Source organism: Trachurus japonicus, chromosome 2 (assembly GCF_045865225.1).
Source record: "Trachurus japonicus isolate A0001 chromosome 2, Traja_1.0".
Classification (NCBI taxonomy): domain Eukaryota; kingdom Metazoa; phylum Chordata; class Actinopteri; order Carangiformes; family Carangidae; genus Trachurus; species Trachurus japonicus.
This window is the reverse complement of record NC_140908.1, coordinates 5470558-5493148: the sequence shown is the minus strand read 5'-3', so window position 1 is coordinate 5493148 and position 22591 is coordinate 5470558. Positions and strand designations below refer to the sequence as shown.

The following is a 22591-nucleotide window of genomic DNA, read 5'->3' as shown; positions in this document are numbered from 1 at the left end:
GTGACTCTTTTTTAAAACTTCTTTTGAACGTTTATGAGTTTCATCTCATCATGAACTGATAACGTTTAATAATAATAATAAAATAAAATAAAAGACTAACTAATGAGGGTGTATGAAATGTTTTTCAATGTAACATTGTAATGCTTAGGCCTAATTTTGAATATAAAGCAAGTTGATGTGCTGGATGATATTAAGACAGTGTCATCACATTATTATTTACTTATGTTTGACTTCATATATATTTATATTATTGGAAACACATCTGCCTGGATTTGCAGGTGTTGTTTGGTTAACAAAATATTTCCGCTGTTTTTCCGTGGACAAATTATTGTGAAAGTCTGAATGAGCGTACTTCCGGTCTGTGATGTCAATCTTGACGCATATCTGACCCAGCCCGCTGTCTCTCAGGTGGACTGGACGTGCGGCACAACTCTGGCCAACGTAGAAGACGGACGTTTCACACGTCGAGCCATGTTCAGCAGACTTTAATATCTTGCTGTCAAATTATTATTATTGTTTTGTTTTTTTTATTATTCATTTTTCCTTCTGGACGCTTTTGATCGATCATTCCTATCGGTATGCATCCATATTGGTGAGATGAACCTTTTCCTTCTGCCTTTGACACTTGTTGCTTAACATGTTAAGATATATCATGTCATTTTTACTGCATCATTGTTGTGTGCATGTGTGTTTTGTAAGAAGAGATATGTATGCATTTATTGTTTATTATATATCTATTTGTGTGTGATCCAGTTGTTAGGATGAGGTGAGTCACACACACTCTGCTGATGGGATAAGGGAATGAGAGCAGGAGGGATTGAGCAGGTATAAAGAGTGATTGGACCTCCAGAAGTAGGCCACATATCATATAATCTCTCCTTTGCTTTCATCTTCCTATGCCCAGTTGTCCGAACCGTCTTAGCCTCAGTACTGACATAACTTCACTTAGTTTTATTTCCCTTTAAGAAGAAGCTCTCAGACATTGAGGGAGCTATAAGGCTGATGTGTCTGCAGACAGTGTCGTTTCTACAGATACAGTACAATGCAGAGGAGTTGTAGCCCTTGATTTATCCACAAGGAATAACCTATTAGCAGCAACAGTTTTCCAGAGAGCATCTGCCCGAGCTTCATTTTGATGCTTGTCAACACAGGAACTACTCAACCCTGACTTCCTGTCTTCCCTGAATTCTCTGAAGGCCCACCTACTCGTATCCTGTCTCTCATTAAAGTTGTGAAGCAGATACAAATTGGTGAAATATCAGTTACACAACTCTGAATTACACAACACTTTGCTCATCAAAACAAGATCTGTCAATTCAAGGACATGAAACCATACAGTGTAATAAATCGCTGTGTAAATTGTCCTCGGTTTTCTCGGGAGTACAGACAGTAGGCTATTGCAGGTTGTAGATAGTTTTGTTGAGATTTTTTTTTTTTTCAAGCACCTTTAGTTAAATTTGCAACATTTTCCAAGAGGCACTGCTCTCTTTGAATTTGAAAGTTTCATATCAATGAAGCTGTTGAATTAACCTTGAGTTAAAATGCATGTTTTACAACCATGTCCATTTAAAATCTTATTCAATTGATTTTTCCAGCATATATGGTTATGGTCTTGCTATTAATCTTATTGATTAATGATTTCAGCTAAAAGGGGCAACCTGATAATGCTAAATACATAACCAAATATGGCCCATTTAGTCAACGCACAAATCAATCAATTGTCAATCTTCTTTTTTCTATGGCTGGTTCAGACTTGGCCTATAGGTACCTGCTGCACCTTTGTTTCTGTGCGTGTTTTATTCTTAGGTTTCAGCAGAAGCTAATAATACATCTTTTTGTAATTATGTGAATTCACCATGCACTCATGCATGCATCATTTTTACTCATAACAAACCTTAAGTACATTTTCATATCTTTGTGAACTTGAGAACAAAAAGAAACCAATCAAATTTTTATGTTGTTGTTTTTTTATTATTATTGATTGAAAAGTGGTAGGTAAAACCGGAGTACCCGGAGAAAACCTTACGGAAGATGGTGAATTGTAGATGGTAATGGAGAGTATTTTAGTTCATTCGGATGTCAGTCACTGCACTAGATCAATTTCTGATTGGCCAGCCATTACGGGTGGGCTGAGACACTGAGGATGTTTAGAGGTCTTTTTTTTTTAATTGAAAATTGGTAGGAAAAACCGGAGCACCCGGAGAAAACCTTACGGTGGTTGGTGATGGTGAATTGACGGCCGATGGTGAATTGAAGATGTTACAGTAATGGAAAGTATTCCAGTTTATTCGGATGTCAGTCGGTGGGCTGAGACACTGAGGATGTTTAACGGTCTTTTTTTTTTTACGTAAATTGAAAATTGGTCGGAAAAACCGGAGCACCCGGAGAAAACCTAATTATTATTAATCACTTACAGTTCTAATTGATCTAAAGGCAGGACTAACATATATTTGATCTAAAAAGCCCTAGCAAGAGCACTGAAAAACCTGGAGAGTTTGGACCTCTTTGGTGCGTTAAGGAGGGTATCCAGGCGGAATTTTAGAAACCTGACAAGAGCATCATCAAATGATGTGTCACCTGATGTCAATAAAGCCTCAAGTACTTGGTCTACAGAGCCAAACTCCCTCTGGAGGTCTCTGAGCACTTCATTGTTGAGTCTTTTCAGGTTTTTCTTGGTTTCTTTGGAAGAGGAGTCACGGAGCATGTCAGACAGATGCTGGATGATGGTGTTGATGTCTTCTATCTGGGAGGAATCTCCAGTTCTAGCTTGGATGTGTCTGATGAGCCTCAAGTAGAGTAAGGCTATGGTTTGGGGGGTCATGCCCTCTGAGCGGAAACAGTTAGGTAATAGTCGTTGAAGAAAGTTTGACCCTGTGGTGGGGAGTGCAGTCCTGTCTTGGTTGGTCATGTCCTGTGATCTAGGAGAGTCCGTGTCAGCTAACCGCGATTGTCTTCTATCAGACTCCTTTGAGATTCGCACTGGAGCGGACTGAAAGACTTGACGACTGGGCTTAAACACTGGTGTTGTTCTTACAGCTGGTTCTGAGTACCAACTGGGATAATGACAATGATAACGCGCATTCAAGGTAGCAGCAACCTTTCCAATAGAACAACCAGGTGCGAAAGGGAAACCAGGAGAAATTTCTGCAGTCGGTGGTTCTGTCGCTGGTGATTGTGTAGCCGGTGATCGTGTAGTTGATGACCATGTAGCCGTTGATCGTGTAGTCTGTGATTCTGTAGCCGGTGATCGTGTAGCCGGTGATCGTGTAGCCGGTGATTCTGTAGCCGGTAATCTTAGAGTCGATAATCGTGTAGCCGGTGATTCTGTAGCCGGTAATCTTAGAGTCGATAATTGTGTGGTTGATCTTACAGTTGGTGACCAAGTAGTCGGTACATCACAGGTTTCAGGGGGCTCTGGTGTTGGAGTCATTCCATCTTCTCCAGATGAGCTCATCGCATTGTCAATTAATTCTCGGATCTCAGTCAGTGTGCAGTACATTTGCTCTTTCTGGGTTGTTTTTTCTTTGTCGGCGCAGAGTATCAAATTCTGCAGGAGCTTTCCCACCATGTCCTCTGCCATGGCATAGCGGACTTCAGGAGAAAGCCTTGTTGCGCCATCTTCCCTCTTGGTGACTCCAGGGATGACAGAGTTGGTAAGATGTGCATCCACTGAAACCACAGGAAATTGATAGAAGTCGTCTTCCATGAGGTTGTCGTAAATTTTCCCAATCAGTTCCTTAATTAGTTCCTTGATGTTGTCATTCAACATGATGTTTTCCTGTGATGTGCTGGCATGTGCTCCAAAATTCCCTAACTTGAGCTTGTCATACAATTCTTCAATTTGAGGTTTGATGGCCTCAAAATGAACTCCAGTCTTTGTCCGGCTAAATACTGATGTCCGGCTAAATGGTCTGGGAGTTGAACTAGGGGACTCTGGAACCTCTCCTGGAATAATGTAGTCACCTTCAGTGACCACCAGCTCTGGTGACTTTCTTGCTTTCCGTCTAAGCCTTACCAGATACTGTGAGTGTGGTCTCTTTGCTTGGGTCTTCAGCTCTGTCATCATTTTTCTATATTGGTTTTTGGCAAATGTGACAAAGTCTGTTTTCTGATACTGTGGGTCAACATTGACGGTGAAACACGTAGGTTTGGCAAAAAAGTCTTTCACCATGTCCACAATTGGCCTCATGTCAAAATGAGGTTGTGGTGACTTGCTTTTCTCACAGCATCCAATGTTGTCAAAGTTCTCATAATGCAGGTCTTCTCTGATAGCTTTGACAATATTATACGCTACAACCTTTGCTTCCACAGCTTTATAATCTTCATGAGTATAGTTGCCACCGTACTCTCTACTGTCTGTTGATGTCTCATTTGTATATTTGACAAGAATGTCAGTCACAGCGCTGGAGGTCGTCCACATATCGATCCTGGATTTTACACTCGAAGGTGTTTCCACCCTTTCTGGTACAGATATTTCCATTATTTCTGGTGATTTCTCAGGGCTTTTACTTGTGCTTTTGCTTTTGCTTTTACTTCTGCTACGGCTTTTGCATGGGGAAGCCTCATCTGAAAGTGCTGGGTGCCAACATGCTCCAAAGCACTGGAATTTCAGTTTATCCAAACACGTTTTCAGACATTTGGTAGCTTGAAACACCATTTGGTGAAGAAACTTCACGTTGGAACCACTGACAAAGACAGCGGGCTGCAAAGGCCAGTCAGGGCAGCTGAGGGCTTCTGATGCGATGGAGCTGATTTTATGAGAAACTTCTCTTTCGATTAGTTGACTTAGCTCTGCAGCGCTCTCACATTTGTCCTGTGGAACATCGAGAGCGAGAGCGAAGCTGGCAGAAAGAGAGTCTCCCAAATTTGTGCTAATGCTCTCCAGCGATTTTTTTATATCATCTGGAGACATTTGTTGTTGGAATCCTTTCTCAATTAATGGTCTCACAATTTTGAGAACCATTGTGACCACTAACTGCACAATTTCTGCACATAAGTTAGCGATGGTAGCTGTTGTGTCTGCATCTTCCATTCCTGCAGCCAACAGATTCCACTGCACTGAGGTGAATCTTTTGAGATATTTGCTCACAACTGGAACAAGATCCTGCGGAGCGACTTCAACGGCGTCTTCCATTGGTGATCTTGGGCAATCCATTCTTCTTTCACAAAAAGCTGCAGCAAACGCTTTTGCTTTTTTTTGAAACTTTCTGCAAATGTTATTCGACGAAGTCCTGCGCAGAGGGAGTGCGTGTGTCTCTTTCACTGAGGTTGAGTGAAAAGAAGAGTTCAGCCCTCAGACTTCAAAGTACAATCTATCTGACGTCACTAACATGAAAGGCAAAAACAAATTTAGCCAATCATATGCCAGTGACGTGGCCCGATTATGACGTCACCGCACATGAAATGACCCAAACACGTCATCCTAATATCTACATGACAATAATTATGCCTCCAAAGTACATTGACGTCACACGTCGAGTTCTAAAAAGATTCTGCGGGCGCACGTGCACCATCTATGCGTGCACGCACGCGCACCCACGTAGATTAAATTAGTATGTGCGTATTAATGTAATCTACGTGCCAACGCCCGGTGCTGTTTTTTTTTTTTTTGACAAATACTGTACATAGAATTAAATGTTCAAACCGAATGAAAACATGATGATCACAGGTTTATTGTCCATATCCACTTGTTTTGCTTGATACTGTAGCGTTCATACCCTTGGATGAATGGAGGTCGGCACAGTGGACGCACGAGAATAAACGGGGGATTGTTTTATTATTATTATACAACTTTACGTCTTATCCAAAGGCAGTGGCTGGCTCAATGAATTATTATTATTATTATTATATTAATATTATCGGTAATAATGATATGTAAGCAATGACAACGACAATAACAGTAGTAATATTAAGATATTTGGCGAGCTTGCTATTTATCTGTAGCTGCATAAATGAAATGCTGTTTAAATAATAACACCTCAGTAATAAGAAGCAATACAATATATCCCAGTGTCATGGGATTATTCTGTCATTCTTCCAGCATTGTGGCACTTAAGACTTTGCTTTTTGGTTAATAGTTGACCTGTGATGTTGAATAATGGAATTAATTCCATCACAGTATTGCCACTTATGTGAAAGACCTGAACGTGAGGAAGCTGCAATACACACTGTAGCCACTGGGCGTCTCTCTCTCTCTCTCTGTCTCTCTCTGTATGTGTGACAGATGTCTCACAGGTGATGCCACTATTAAGCTCAGGCCAGTTTTGGTATTAATGGATCAGCAGATAGGATTTTAAAGTCACACTGTTACAGTTGCCTTCCCTTCACTTTGTACCCCATTTATCCACAACACAAACTATAAAACTATTACACTTTTATCCGCCATTACATCCTTATCATTTACTGTAAGGTAATACATCAGGATCAATCATGGTGTATACATAGTTTTTTTCACTTAATAACAGTGTTTTACCTGATTTTCGATGACCGATTGTCGAGGATTTGTTTTTCTGTTGATTTTCCGTCACTTCCAATAACAACAACAATTTTAGTAATAGTAATTGGGTTCGTCATGACTCATGACACACTTCCACAGAAGCCAGTTGGTGTGTTTTTTTTTTTTTCCACACAGGAGGCACCCTGCTGTCAGACAGATTGACTGTAATTACAATCCTCTTCAACTATAGAGCTGTGTGCGTGTCTGAGGCAGGCGAACAAATGGGGAGCAATACGTCCTGAAAGCCTGAGATCTGTGATTTCACAATAAAAACTTTGCATCCTGCTGAATACACCAACAGACACCAGTTGCAGTGGATGTGGGGGTTTTTTGAGAGGGAGGGGGTCACTGTAACTGTAGCAGCTTGTCTGCTATTAAGAAAAAATTGATTTCATGCTCTCACTTATCAAAAATCAGCCCCATAACTCATCATAAACACATCCTAGCCTTGCTCTCCTCATCCAGGTCAGGTTCAGTGTGTATAACAACATCATTTGTTTCACCACCGTCTTGGCCTCACCATAGCAACCCCCACACACACACACACACATACAGTACACACACACAGGTTCTTAAGCAGGCTTTTCGTTCTATGCTTAGCCCTCTCCCCTCCTCTCTTCTCCTCATTTCTCCTCCTGTCTCCATCCGCCCCCTCCCTCCTCTATGCACCCGATTACCAACTGCCATTTTACCCAGAGAGCTGTGAAACCGGGGACTCTACATCTTAGTGTATGACTCAGGCTGCGTAGAAGATAGCCACCACCACCACCACATACATACACACACAAACTCACTCAGTAAGTGCTAAGTCCTGGTCTGGTAGGACCCTGCACGGACAGAGACAGATCCTCTCCTGTTTTTCCACATCTCTTTGGACCATGTTTCCTGAATATGTGAGTAAATAGATTGTAGCAGGTTATTTGGCTTAAAATGGTTACTGGCAGAAAAACTGTTCTTAAGTAGTTACACAATGATTAAAAGTGTCTTAAATTCGTAGTTGTATAGTACAGTTAAGTGTCTACCTGTTTGTTATATATTTCATTCTATGTCACTCAACTTGTTGCGTTTATGCACAAAGTGTTTATGCTGCCTTTAAATGCCCTGTTGTTATTGCTGTTTATACACTATGATGAAGCAAAGCAATTATTCACTGCCTTGTTTGTTATATGCACACTCTGATATATTGATATGAGGGCAGGCAATTCATTCAAATTCATTACAATCGTGTCTTGGAAAATGTGTCCCAATACTGAATTGGTCCAGCTATATATATATGTATATGTTTAGGTGTATGCAAACTATTAACCTCAAACAGTGTTGGATTAAGTTGCCTATTTGGTCGTGTGCAGCAAAAATAGCTGAGGCTGAGCTCTCAGCCTGTGCATCTCTGTCTGCAGCTCAGAGCTGTACGAGTCCTAAATAAATCCTGAACGTTAAAGCACAGAGCGTTTTTAGTCCCACCGTCATTATCTGCCTCCCTTCATCACTGCTTCACTGGACCTTTAAAAAACAATGACTTGAACTGACAGCTTCTCTTGAAACGTGCTCTCCAGCAAGCTCTTCTCTCCTGCCTCAAATTTATTATCACGTCAGTTTCACCTTGGAAACCAATGATTTACTGCCATGGCTCATTTGAAAATAATCTACTTAACATGCAGTCAGCTGCACTAATTAACATGCAGTTAAATATCATATTTAAGTGTTGCATTCACTAACAGAAAAGAAAAAGAGGGTGGATGGGTTGTTTAGGCAAAGCTGAAGAGGGATTACGAAGCAAAGCGTCACGTTAGGAGTCCCTGCAGCCAAGACGTGTGATTTAGCCTCAGGTCTGGCCTCTTGGGACTTAACATCCTGCTAAGCCTGCTGAACATTCACCTTTTATTGAAAGTCATCACAGTTTATAGCCATGATCACCATTAATTTACACTTTTTATTGAATGTAAGACACAAACCAACTTTACTGATTCAGCCTGCACCTGTTTTTATTGCTATTTCTACAGATCAGAAGAACCCATAAAAAGCAATTAGTTTTAATTAGTGTTTTACATATGGAGTAATTAAATATGAGGTTACAAAACAAAGTGAGATTGTGTGAATTACATCCTGTACATTATGCAAGCAGGTTTATGCTGCTTGTTAAGAAGCAGAAACTTTCTACGCCTGTGCCAAATAGGATTTCTAGATGTGTGCTAGGCCGCACCACTAAATATAGCAGGGTGTAGGAAGCTTTAACATATATATATTGTAGTTACATTTAATATCACTATCTTACATTATCTTATCTATGTTGATGCCAGTCCTTTGGTTGTGTATTTTAATGTACCATATACAAATCACTGACACAGAATAATGGAAAAGTTCTTGACTTTGCAGAAAATCTCTCATTTGACTCATTACACATGTAACATCGTGATGTGTCCGATAGTCCTGTTAGTGGATGTCCTGTCCTGAATCCTCTGCCAAACCCTGACCCTGATTAGAGCCTAATGACCCTGTAGGTGTAATTAGAAAGAGGGTGAAGAGGTAAACAGAAGCTTAATGTCGCCTATTCCAAAGATAAAAATGACATGCAACTCTACTTCATGTTGTATGTTTTCCATTTTACCTAATTTCAGTGTTGCATGGTTGTGTCCCCTCAGGTTTGCGTGAAAGGGCAGCATGAATTCGGTCCAGGTCCAGGCAGGGATGTGGGACCCCCGGCCCCCGTCTAAACATGCCTCACCACCCCTCCCGCCATCAGCCCACTCCAACCTGCGCCTTGCCCATGTGACCAGAGCCACACCGGCAAAGCGTATCACCTTCTTCAAAAGCGGCGACAGCCAGTTCGGTGGCATCAGGATGGCCATCCACAAGCGCAGCTTCAAATGCTTTGACGCCCTGCTGGATGACCTTTCCCAAAAGGTTAGTGGGACAGATGTCAGGGCTGAAGTGTAGAGATCTCTTTTGAAGCTGGCTGATGATGCAGATGCACTTTCAACATGTCACAGCATCCTTTTTCTTTTACCTGAAATGAAAGACATGACAGATATCTGTTAAATCCCTTTGAATACACCTTTTTCATGATCTTAAGAACCAATATGAAACTTTCCTTGGGGACACAACAGAAAATTATAACATTACATGTTCCCACACAGGTGCCCCTGCCATTTGGTGTGCGGACTGTCACCACGCCCCGCGGCACCAACACCATCAGACAGCTAGAGCAGCTCCAGGACGGTGGCTGCTACCTGTGCTCTGACCGGCGCCACGCGAAGCCAATCAACATGGAACTGGCCAGCAAACGTCCGAGCATCTGGCACAATCACAGCCGGAGGCCCCAGCGCCCCCAGTCCTCATCGCCTCCCATCCATCTGCCGTACAAGCAGCGACGGATTCTTCTGGTCAAGAACAGCGAGCCGGGGATGAGGAGGAGCGTGGTGCTGAGCAGGAGGTCGACCAGGAGCCTGAGAGTCTTTCTTGACGAGGTTTCTGAGGTGATGCAGTTTCATGTCCGCAAGATCTACACTGCAGAGGGACGCAGGGTAAGAATTGATTTGCATTTTCCTTTTCTTTCCTTTTTTTCTTTTTACAGGGACAGCGCACAATTAAAGTAATTGTAACCTGTTAGCTGACAGCTAATTTACATCTGTTGTCCCTGAACAGGCAGACAGAAGAAACAACGACCGTCAGAAAAAATAAATACAATACATAAAAATGAAACAATACACAAAAATCTTTTCTTTTAGCCAAAGCTTTAGGCTGGACTTAAATTTTACTAGGCTTCCTGAGTCTCTTATGTGTGTTGGTATAGAGTTCCACTTCCCTATTACTTTAATAGAGATTTTAATGTAATGTATAGTACAGAATGTGGAGACACCAAGTTCAGTGGCAGCTGACACTGTGAATGTTTCCAGATCGACAACGTGCAGACTCTGCTGACCTGCCCTGGTGTCCTGGTCTGTGCTGGCCGAGAAGCGTTCAGTCCGATGCTGGTGAACTTCATCAAGAGGAGCTCAGAGGAGAAACTGCCTGGCCTGGGCAACAGGACCCCTGGCCTTGGCCCTAGGACTCCTGGTAACGGAGCCCGATCTCCTGCTACTCAAACAACAAGATCCCCGCCTCACGGAGCTCAGTCCAGAGCCAGTGAGCACAGTGAGGGACATGAAAGCAAGAAAAATGGTGAGTTGGTTGCTCAACATCAACTGCAAAGCTGACTGTTTGACAGGAAAATGTGAAATAATATTTTGATTTATGTTTTTTTTTCTCCTTGCAGTTAACTTTGGTCTGGAAACCAAAAAAAGCATCATCCACCCTCGTTCTGACTCCTCAAACCGCTCCACACGTTTCTCTCTGTCCTCAGAGAAATCGTACGGCAACGGTGTCAGTGCATACTCGCAGGGCAGACCGGCGATTATGAACGATGACATTGAAAAGCGTGTGCTCGTCAACAAAGACGGCAGCCTCTCAGTGGAGATGAAGGTGCGTTTCCGCCTCCAAAACGACGAGACCCTGCAGTGGTCCACGCAGATTAAAAAATCCCCCTCTCTGACCAATGACGGTTCCCCACTGAGCCAGGTCCAGCCCCATTACCTGCAGCAGGGCCAATCAGAGACCTGCTCGGACCCTGATTCAATATCATTCGATCCAGAGGGCGTGGAATACTCCAGCCAACCTCTGCACCGCGCGCTGGAAGCGAACCGCTGCCCCTGCTGCTACCAGAGACCGGAGCAGCAGTACGACTTGTGGGAAAATCCAGTCCACAGCCACAAAAAGCCTCTTGCCCCACCCCCACATCCACACACCTCCAGCCACACCCACACGATGGTGAGGCACACACACTCCTCTAGCTCTTCTTCATCGTGCAACTCCAGGAGAGTGGTGCGCTGCCGAGCACAGCTGTCCAGCTGTGGCGGAGGTTCAGGTTCGGAGCAGAGCCAGCTGGTCCAGGAGGAGATGTGTGTCACGGAGCAGGTGGAGCGAAGGGTGGCCGTGGAGCAGGATGGAGACACCCATGTGGAGGTATGCAGGGTGAGCCGCTGCTGCAGCCGCAGCGAGGTCGTTTCTATGGATACCAACATTCGACCACTTAGCAGCAAGTCAGCGGAGGACGAGCTTATGATTGAGGACGGGGATCGTCCACTGTCTGCAGTCAGCAGTTCTTCACGTGTGCTGCAATCGCTGAAAGAGGACCACGATGATGAGGACGACGATCTGCCGCCCAGCGCCTCGCAGTGTTGTCACAGCAACGGACCTTCACCGTCCCCGACCTCCAAGAGTCGCCTGAACGACAAGCCGCCAAGCAACGTCTCTGCAGGTTCTGTCCAGAAGCAAAAGAAAAGGGAAGAGAGAGGAAGCAGGTCTGTGTCTGCTGCTTCTTCCTGTCACTGTGGAGCTCCGCACTCGCCAGCTGGAGCAGAGGAGATGGACGAAGCTTCCAGCTCTAAGTCCAGAGCTTCTCGTAGGTCCAGCAAAGCAAAGACCCCTGACTCAGAGGAAGAGAGGGCAGCAGACGATGAGGACGAAGAGACAAATAGGGTTGTTAGTGGCTTGTCTGGCCACACAGGGCTGTCAGCTGACTCCCAATCAGGGGTATCCAGTGTGTGCTCTAATTGTGGGGGCTGCAAACGAGGAGCCAGCTCTGATTCCGCCAGTACAACATCACACAAGTCCCACTGCTCCCACCGAGCCTCTCCGAGCCCGGCCTCGCCTCTCCACGAGGAAGAGACCCCCACCAATGGCAGTAATGACGATGGCTCAGATGATTCGGCCGTGTCCACACAGTCCAACAAGAGCAACCTCACAAATAAAGGTCGCTGCTCTGCAATGTCGAATGTCCAGGAGGGACGAGCATCCAGCGTCATGTCCAGAACATCCAATCTGGAGCATGCAGAAAAAGAGGAAGAAAGAGCTCCTAGTGCCGCCTCAGCAACAAGCCATAGGTCCAACAGATCACATAAGTCTGACTGTAAGGGCGGAGGAGAGGAGAGAAGCCCCAGCGCCATGTCCACTAAGTCCAATCTGTCCAGAAAGTCTCACAAGTCCAACTGCAGCGGCACAGCTGAGGCACCTGACATAAGTCCAAGAGAGGAAGCAGAAGGAGAGAATGCTGCAGAGAGACCAACCAGCTCCTTGTCGGCCAAATCCGGTGTTTCGGTCAAGTCTCATAAGTCCAACTGTCCAGCTGCCTCCCGAACTGACGATACAGCTGCGGAAGACGCGGACACAAACAAAAGAGCTCCCAGTAGCCTTTCTGTGAAGTCTAAAGCTTCTGCCAAATCAGGTAAGGCAGAAAGACCTGAGAGTGCCCAATCAACCAAATCAACCAAGTCTAACGTTTCAGCAAAATCCAGCACTTCTCACAGATCCACTTGCAGCGGATGTGTGAAAGCAGAATCTCCAAGTGCTGACAAAGCTGATGAAACCGTTGAAACAGTGGAACAGGAAGAAGAAGAAGGAGGAGGAGAGGCGGAAGAGAGAGCAGCGAGTGCCATGTCAGCCAAGTCCAATCAGTCCCACAAATCCCATAAATCCGCCAAAGCTTCTGAGAGATCACTTTCTCCCCGGTCAGAACCTGAAGGAGACGGAGAAGAAAGGGCTGCAAGTCAAATGTCTGCCCGATCAGTAAAATCCAACATGTCTGTTAAGTCTTCAAAGTCCTGCAGGTCTAACTGTAATGGCAGTGGAACTGTAGCATCTCCAAAGGTGGAAGAGGAGGCTGAGGAAAAAGATGAGACGGCAGAAGAGGAAACGCAACAGAGACCAGAGAGCGCGATGTCAGCCAAATCAGAAAAAGAGGAGAGAGCAGCCAGTGCCGCTTCCTGCAGGTCTCATAAATCCAACTGCAACAGCAACACAGAACGGGCTGCCAGTGCTTTGTCTGGTAAATCAGCTTCTTCTGCAAAGTCTCATCATCCAAAGACAGAGGAGGATGGCACGGCAGAAAGAACCCCCAGCGCCATGTCCAGGAAGTCGCACACTTCTTCCAAGTCCAAGAAGTCAGGTCATGCTGCAGCTTCTCCAAACGGACAGGAGGAGCAAAATGAAAGTCAAGAGCGGGCTGCTAGTGCCGTGTCTGCCAAGTCAAAGTCTTCAGTGAGATCCAGCACCTCTCGCAAGTCGACTTCTAGCAAGAATCTCAAATCTGCTTCACCGAGTTCCAATGTTGTTACCATTACCACACCAGAGGAGGTTGATGAGGAAGGAAATGAGACAACGGAGAGGCCGCCGAGCACAACATCAGTTAAATCAGGAAAATCCAATGTTTCAAATGGAGCAGCTGATATTGCTGTTGATGAAAATGCTGCGGACAACACTGCCCTGAGAAGTAAATCTCCTGAACGCCTAATGCCCTCACCCAAGAGGACACGTACTCCAAGGACCCACTCACCTAAAGCTCCACCTGCATCCCCCAGCAGTCCTTCTGCGCAACAGCTGTTGCCTGGCCCCGGTGCTGGAGAGACAAGAGGGCCAAGTGCCTTGTCGGTTAAATCTGCAACCTCTGCTAAATCTAGCAGGTCAAAATGTCGCTGTTGTTCGGCTAAAGCGCTTGAAAAGGCGAAGAAAGAGGAGGAGGTGGAGGATCAGGAAGTGGAGAAAAAGGAGGATAGTGAGGAGCCGAAAAGCGAGGAGGCTCCGGAGCGGGCTGCTAGTGCCGTCTCATCGTCTTCCCAAACACAGAGGAAAGAATCAGGAGACAGTGAGCAACAACTAAGTCGACAGTCTTCAGGCTCAGTCTCTCTTGGAATACCAGAGGACCAGGAAGCAGCTGATTCAGACAGTGGCAAGTCCAATGTTTCGTTTCGCACAAATACCTACAGTAAAGGCCAAGTGAAGACTGCAACTCCTGCTGTCTCTAAAAGCCCAGAGGAGTCTGCCACGAAGGAAGACGCAGAGGGAGCAGGATCCACTGTGTCTCAAACGTCCAAGACGAGTGGCAATAAAACTGCTTCCTCTCAAAATCCCCCAGCAGTTGATATCCCCACTATTGAAACTCCAGGAGCGGGTGAAGATGAAGACAAGGAAGGAGGTGGGGAAAAAACTGAGAGAGCAGCCAGTGCGATTTCAGCCAAAAGCAGCAGGTCTAAGAAGTCTTGCCGTAACTGTAAAGGTAAAGCAACACCTCACATGCTTGGAGATAAGCCCAAGGAGCAACAAGCCAGTGCTAGCCCAGCAGGTAACGACGTTGAAACAGAGAGCGTGAAGTCTGTGTCACCATTAAAACCAAGCAATCTGGATGCCCCTGACAACAGAGCCTCATCTGCAATGTCATCAGCAAGTGCTAAAAGTCATAGAAAATCCCCTGCATGTGCCAGCACTAAAAATGCAAATGTAGAAAAAACACCTGACGGAGAATCAGCAAATAAAGACACCGAAAACCAAATCAACAGTCGACCAACGAGTAAGGCCAAGGGGAAAGAAGATGTGGAGACGGCCAGTGTTCCCGCCAAGAGTCCATGTCGCCTCAGGCCTGAGTCTGCAGCTTCAGCTCAATCAAGGGCAAAAACAAAACCCTCAAAGCAAAGTAAAGCAGAGGACCCAGTCAAATCAGACTTCTTGAAGCCAATCAAAAGTCATAAGGCCAAATCTGATGCAGGAAGTGACACTGGCAGTATCAAATCATGCACTTCACACGTGAAATCTGCTGGTCCCTGTCCCTTAAACGGCTCCAGACCGTGCAGCAAAGTGGAGACATACAGCGAGAGCACTCTGTCTCACTCTCTGTCTGCTGCCGATCTGCTGAAAGAAACCATGGCTGCACGCCCACAAAGCCGCCAGTCGAAGGCCAGCAAAACCAGCGACAAGGCCCGGAGTGAGAAAAGTACAAGGTGTTGTCAGGGAGCCAGGAACCAGAAGGAGGAGGTATCAGTGACGCCCGCTTGTCTGCCCAACGCCTCCCCCAATGAGGTCGTAAGCGATTGGCTGCGTAGCATTCCTGCTAACAGTGGCATGCTGGCGTTTGGTGACGAGCTGATCGAGGGCGAGCAGGAGAAGGAAGAAAGCGGGCAAGAGAAACCTGGTGAGGAGGCGGCAAAGGAAGAAGAGAGTCCAGAAGATGAGAAAGCGGACAAGGAGGAAAAGAGTGAAACTGAAGAAGGACAAGAACAAGAGGGGGAAGCTGAATGTGATGCAACGGAGGAGGAGATGAATTCAGATCCAGCTCCAGGTGATGCAGTTGGGACCATTTCCTCTCGGCCCGGTGCTCTGTTGCTGACCGCTGAGTCTTTGCCCAGGAACTGGCATTCCTCTGTTGCTGTGATGAAGGTCCTCCTGAGCTCTTCTCTGGGCCGATGCCGCAGCATGCCAGAGGTAAGCAGCACCATACTTTTTTTTTTCAAATTACGACTCAGGTTGTCCTCTTTCTTTTCAAGTAGATAATCTGTGTTCTTGTCTTATTTAGGTATCTCCAGTTTATGGCCGCAGACTGAGCACATCAGCCAGAGGACTCCTGGACTGTTTGGCCCAGCTCCAGCTCATCGAACCTGCAGTGACCCCCAGCTGTGACCAGAAAGACCGCAACCAGCAGTATGAAGACATTATGGCCATCCTCCAGTCCCTCTGGCTCACAGAACCTGTAGATATTGAGGCCAGGAAGGGCAAAGATGTCGGCATAGAGCAGGTGTCGCCCCCACGGTCCTCATCCGGGGTGGATATGAGCAGTGGCTCTGGTGGCTCAGGAAAGGAGAATGGAAACCAAGGTGGCGATGAAACACCTCCAAAGGAGTCAGAATCTATACACGAGGATGAAGTAGCAGAGAAGGTTGTGGAAGAGGATGAGGAAGGTGATGCAGAGGCAGGAGAGGAGGAAAATGAGGCAGAAACTGAGGAGGCACCAATAGAGGAAGCAACAGCAGAGGAGCAGGTGCAAGGTGAAGAACAAAGTGAAGAACCTGCAGGTCTGGACAGCCCGAAAGCCACGGAGAACCCTTCATCATCGGATAAGAGCTCTGCTAACGACAGCTCCAAATCCCCCACTGATAACGAACACGAGACAGTGGAGGACTCCAGTGCAAGCACTCCCCCCACCGTCCTACGTGCACCCTTGTCCAAAAGGTTTTCCCAGGACCCCGATCCAGTGTGGGTCTTGAATCTTCTGAAAAAGCTTGAGAAACAGTTCATAAACCACTACATTAACGCCATGGCGGAGTTCAAGGTCCGCTGGGACCTCGACGACAACCTCATCCTGGACACGATGATTTCCGAGCTCAGGGAAGAGGTGAGCCGTCGCATCCAGAGCAGCATCGAACGCGAAATGAAGAAGATTCAGGGTCGAGCCGGCAGAGTGGGCCGGTCGCCCCGTCCGCCGCAAGGAGGGAACCTCTCCAGGGAATCCACAATGACAGATAAGAGGCGTCGCATGCTAAAGGTAAAGGTAAACCCAACGCTAATTTTATTCTTTTTAAGTCTAACAAGATGCTGCTGATTAGCTGCAGAAAGATAACGTGTGATATACTGTATTTCCCAGGTTATGAAGAACCAATCTGTGAAAACTGCCGACTCTCTCAGCGACGGAGAGATGACGGGTGAGTTCAGCGACCAGAGAAGCGACGACGAGTACTGCCCCTGTGACGCTTGTGTCCGCAAGAAAATGGCGGCCCGGCCTCTGAAAACCAACCCGAATGCAGCCGAAGCACCGGTGATGATGGAGTTTGACCTCCTTAAAATACTTCAGCTGAAGAAAAGCCCACTGCCTGCTGTAGAAAGCGAAAGCGTGGTCATGGATGAGGAGGGGAACAATTTAGAGGTAGTGGAGGAGGAAGAGGAGGATGACGAAACGAAAGAGGATATTAAAGCTGAGATTGTTCTGGAGGAGACAATCCCAGAGGAAGACGAGGAGATAGAAGAAGAAGGAGAAGGAGATGGGACAGACTCATGGGGAGAGGAGGAGGAGGAGGAGGAGGCATGTTGCCAATGCCACTGTGCCAGAAATGAGGAGAGTGAGGGAGAGGAGGCTAGTGACAACACAGGTGAAGATGAGACAGCAGCGTGTGACGAAGAGACAGGAAAGGAGGAAGAGGGGGATAATGTGGAGGGTGAAGAAGAGGAGACAGGGGACAACGAGGATGAGACAGGAGCTGGGGAAGAGGAGAGTGACAAGGAGACAGTGAAAGATGAAACAGCAGGTGAAGGAGATAACACTGAAAACGGTGAGGAGGAAGAGGAGGAGGAGGAGGAGGAGGAGGGGGAGGAAGAGGAAGAGTCTGACAATGCTGCAAAAAATGAAGAATCAGAGTTGGTGGAGGAGCTTGTGGAGGGAAATGTCAGCGCGTCAGCAGAGGATGAAGATGGCGGTGATGACGGCACCGGAGAGGGGGAGTCACATGAAGATGAAAATGGAGGAGAAAGCGAACAGCAGGGAGGAGAGTCGTCAGGGGAGGAGAGAGCCTCGCCACCGGTAAGGATCTGTCAAACGCAAAAATAGATATTAATCTGAGTGACCGATAAGAAAAGTCCATGTCTTTCATTGTACACATCAAGTTAACTGGGAACGTGGCATCAATGTTATCACATGGTCCGGGGCAAAGAGTTGTAAACATCCATCGACGTTTCTAGGCTGACAGGAAGTATGTCTGCAAAACTGAAAATTATTGTTATTAGTGAAAGAAACAGAGAAGAAAGGAAGATTTTCTTAAAATGACAAGGATGAACAAAGTAAGAATCACTGTTGAACTAAAATCATTAGTTGACTGATTAGATGAATAGTTAAAGCAGAAGTAAGCGGAATGTTTGTGTTAATATAAGTCTTAAATAGTTACATCTTCAGACAGCAATCACTTATATGGAGCGTTTGGTCTGAAACACGGGTCTGTCAGTCACTCTGCTCTGCTGTAAGCCGAGGAGAAAACTTTCCTTGTATCCTACAACCTTTATCCAATGAGGAGAGAGAACGGCATAAAGGGGTGGTCCTCTCTGTGTGTGCAGCCAAGGGATGCGCGTGAATGTGGTGACGTAGGGACGAGGGCGGGGACTGCTAACTCCATCTGCTGAAGTTAGCTAAAACAACCGGATCGCTTACTTCTGTTTTAATATCTTGAAAGTCAATTAAAGTAATTCAAGCAATAAATCTTATTATCTTGTATAAAAAAAACCTTACAAATAATGTCAATGTTTTGGGGTTTTTGACTTCATATTGGTAAGACAAAACTAGCATGGTGGGATTTAGCACACAAGACAACAGCCATGCTAGTGATCGCTGCTGTTTTCAAAGATTAGCTTTTATTTTTGGTTGGAACAACTTCAATGCAACACGTAATAAGTTACTGACACAGCAGCACCTGTTGTAAAACCCCGTGCCTGAGTATAACCTGCGGGTTGCAGTCTACTGTACCTTAAAGAGAAATCTGACCCAGTGCAGCCTCACCGCTAAGTCTAAGCCTGTGGGAAAAGATAATCTCAGTATCCAATTAGACAGCCTGAACAAATCTGTTTTGTTTGGCAGCGGCGCAGATCCTCCACTGATGGACGTCTTCTGTTATTGTCAGTCACCAACTGTCTGAGGAAAAACCTTTTATTTATCCAAGGTCTCAAAAAGCAGTGTGTTCTCACCTTGACTGATGATACAAACTCAGACATAAAATAACACACTGAAACGTGTATTATTCAGTTTACTGCAGCCTACCTGCACTGATTGAGACTTTATACAATACCAAACATTAGATTTGTGCTTTCTGTGTAGCTGTAATTAACACACTTAGCAGAACACTACACAATTTAGTTAATTACATTTCCTCAAAGATAATTTACCGTCATCTTGTCCAAACCTCAGGACCAGGGGACGACTCCAGTTGTCTGCGTGACCGAGGGAGAGGAGGCCGACGCTGAGGACTCGGACCCCGACAACAAACGTTCGGCCGACACCAGTGCAGGAGACGAGGAGGAGAAGGAGAAGGAGGGAGGCAGAGGCGAGGAGGAGGAGGAGGAGGTTGTGGAAGATGCTGTGGAGGAGTTTAAACCAGAGGAAGAGGAGGAGGAGGAGGAGGACGGCAAGAAAAAGCAGAATGGCGCTCTCCTCCACCAGTACACCAGGACCTCTCTGGAGTCGCTGCCCGGCTCCCTGGAGGAAATTAACATGAATCCACAGCCGAAACCCGTGAGCTCTGTTACCGTAGAAGTGCCCAAAAAGGCTGCTGCTGTTTGCACCGGCGGCTGTGCAAACCAGAAAAGGAGCCGCTCGCCGGCGGCCAGGGTCAAGCGTCGCAAACCCAAAGAGAGTGACGTCGAACTGGACAACCTTTAACTCACACACACAGAAAAACGAAAAGAAGAAAAATAAATCATGGTGTGAATTCAGGGTCCAAGACTCCCAGAATCCCTTGCTCTGTCAGCGACTACACGGGTAGAATTAAACACAGGTTAAAAAGTGAAAAAAAAACTGTAACCAAAAACAAATACTCAAACACTTAAGCACTTTATTACTCCAGATCCAGTGTAGGAGGAGTCACGGTGATTTATACGTAGAACCATGAAACTTGAAACCACCACCTTATCTTATTTAACTATCAGTATAATATTTGTAATGGTTTCTTGTACATTTTGAAGTAATTGTATGTATGCATCTATGTACTGTACGTGCACAAATAAGGTACATTTTTGAAAAGGAAAAGGAAAAAAAAATCAAACTACTATGTGAACTCTTTCACCACAGGTTTAATGATTTATTGAATCATATTACCACTAATGTACCAAGTACCTCAGAGATATGTTAGAAGATATCTGACTGTTTCCGTAGTATTTAACAAAACCACTTGTATTCAAACTTGTTTTGTGTATCAATTCATTTCAATTATTTATATTTTGTCTCATTAAGTCTTTACTGGATTCTCAGGGGTTTGGTCGGCCACGTTGTTTTCGAAAGGTCGTCTCCGAGCTGTTACTTTAGCCTGTTAATCTGTGTGAACGTATTCAGGCTCTCTGATCTAATCTGATTACCTTAAAGAAACAGACGTTTTGGGGGAAACGCTTGTTGAGAGAGTCAGATGGAAAGATTAAGATACAGTATACTAAATATAAAGTTAGCCTGATGGCATAATGACTCAAAACAAGGTGAAACAGTTAGCCTGGCTAGCCGGCTAAGAGATCTGAAGCTAATAAACTAATGTCTTGTATGTTAAATTGACTAAAAGAAATTGTAAATGTAAAAATTCAAAAATGTCAGTGCAGTGGTTTCCAGTCCAGAGCTAGCCAGGCTTACTGTTTCAAGAGTTTTTGCTATTGTAGCTACGATTATCATCTCCTGGTTCTAGCTTCATATTTACCATACAGACAAAGTTGTATTAATCATCTAATATAAAGAAAATTGACAAATGTTGAAATATTTCTGTAAGTTACTTTTAAATTAATCTTCTTTATAGTCAAAATGAATTTACTCCAAATCACATCCAGTATTTCTGTAGTTAAATCATATTATTCCTATTAACTATATTTATGTAGTTAAAATACTGTGACCATTTATTCTATATCATTTTCTTTTTCCCAGAAATGTAGTTAAAAGGTTTACCCAATATCACAATGTGACACTGAGCATATCTCTGTGTTTTACACAGATGTACAGTAAAATGCCAGCAGGCAACAGTCTGAATTTCAGTTCGATGTAAACCTTTCTCCGCTGCTTTTCTTAGGTGTGTGTGTTACCTGCTATAGATTCAGAGGGGGTTTGCATAACCAGCGATGTGGAACAACAGCGTGAAGCGTGTTACTGATGCCTTACTGTATCCATGGTTATATGACGGTAGACTGACAGAAACAGAGGGGGAGATCACGGTTAAGTGGTTGTCTTTTGTTTCTTGACATTCCCTCTCTCTCCGTTCGTGGCTCACGAGCAGAATGAGAGAGCCTGTAAGAGATGCTGAAAAAAGCTGCTCTTTAAAAAAAAAATGCTGGAAAATATACTTTTTAATGCCCCTAAGAAGTATTATTTCTCATTTAACCCAACCCAAGCTGAACGAGCTGGGCTCTATAGGCTTTCTCCCTGACGGTTCTTTTGCAGCAGAGCTTTAACTGCAAATACTCACTGTGTGTTGAGGACAGTGTGAACGAGGCGAAACGTGTTTTATCTCACATTGTTTGGCCTGCAATCTGGGCTACCGAGAGGGTGTGTGTGCCTATGCTGCTATTGGTGCATTTGGCTGTCCATCGATCTGTGATATCACCAAGTGAATGTCATGTACCTAGAGCAAATACATATATGAATGTAATTAAGTTGATATAAATAAAATAAATGCACAAATTGGTGATCGTCATATTGTTTTAATGAGTATATACTATATATATACTATGTATATACTAACTTAAATACTATCTTATACATCACTTTATTCTAATATTCAGGTTCATGTTACCTTACATGATTTGGTTTGAGTTAGAGATAAATAGATACTGTGTTTTTCAGATGTCTCTGTTATTGCTATAGATTTGTAGTTGTGCATTGTCCAGTCGTTATGTTAAACTAAGCCAATCGCCTACCTTCATCATTAAAATAAAGAACTGATGGTCATATACATTAGGTCCTTTAATCTAACACTGACTTGAATTTCATCCACTTTGCAAAAGAAATTTCATTCACTTCCACATTATTGACGCTTTATTTTCTCAGTTGGAGCACCACACATGGAAACTAGGTTTTAAAGACACTTATTTCATAGCAGTTTTTTTTGGTGGACTGTGTGCTGTAGCAGTCCTCACACTGGTCTCTAGGTGGCAACCAGTACCATGACTTAACTGCAACGGAGGTGTCCATACGAATGTTATGAGACCTATGTGCTAATGCTCTCTGATCCACATCTGATGTACACTTTACCTTCCTGTGCCTCCCCCTGCTGAGTTTGGCTCAGCCTCAACGGTGTTTCCAAAGCTGCTCAACTCAAGATACACTCACACGTCACACTAATCCACTACCTGTAGGTGTGTGTGTGTGTGTATGTTGAGCCGTGGAGGGATTGAGGTTGCCTTACATCACGCGGACCAATGCGGTAGAGGCTGCACCTCTAGGAAACATATACTTTAAACATTTTACCTAATGTCAATTAATATTAATTATCCAGTAACAATTTTGCTAAAAAAAACAAACACATCTTGTTGTTTTGAATACATTAGGACAACAAAAATTGAATCTTTATCAAT

The 22591-nt window shown here is 44.8% G+C and overlaps 1 protein-coding gene across 2 annotated transcripts; it reads left to right on the top strand.

Annotated features, from left to right (window-relative positions):
• Positions 1-537: 537 nt before the first annotated feature.
• Positions 538-20312, top strand: rp1l1a (rp1 like 1a). Of its 2 annotated transcripts, none has more exons than XM_085796983.1 (8): positions 538-592; positions 9136-9397; positions 9631-10017; positions 10390-10654; positions 10749-15781; positions 15873-16838; positions 16938-17867; positions 19239-20312. In XM_085796983.1, exons 2-8 carry the CDS (start codon positions 9155-9157, stop codon positions 19707-19709), a joined length of 8295 nt encoding a protein of 2764 aa, XP_085653109.1. In that variant the 5' UTR covers positions 538-592; positions 9136-9154; the 3' UTR covers positions 19710-20312. The 2 variants fall into 2 exon arrangements, with proteins under 2 accessions (XP_085653109.1, XP_085653100.1); XM_085796974.1 differs by lacking the exon at positions 538-592 and adding an exon at positions 7114-7389.
• Positions 20313-22591: the final 2279 nt, after the last annotated feature.

Coding starts and splice junctions, on each gene's coding strand:
- rp1l1a (XM_085796983.1), top strand. CDS start 9,155: ATGAATTCGGTCCAGGTCCAGGCAGGGATGTGGGACCCCCGGCCCCCG. Junction 10,018..10,389: donor ACACTGCAGAGGGACGCAGG/GTAAGAATTGAT, acceptor GAATGTTTCCAG/ATCGACAACGTGCAGACTCT. Junction 17,868..19,238: donor AGGAGAGAGCCTCGCCACCG/GTAAGGATCTGT, acceptor TCCAAACCTCAG/GACCAGGGGACGACTCCAGT.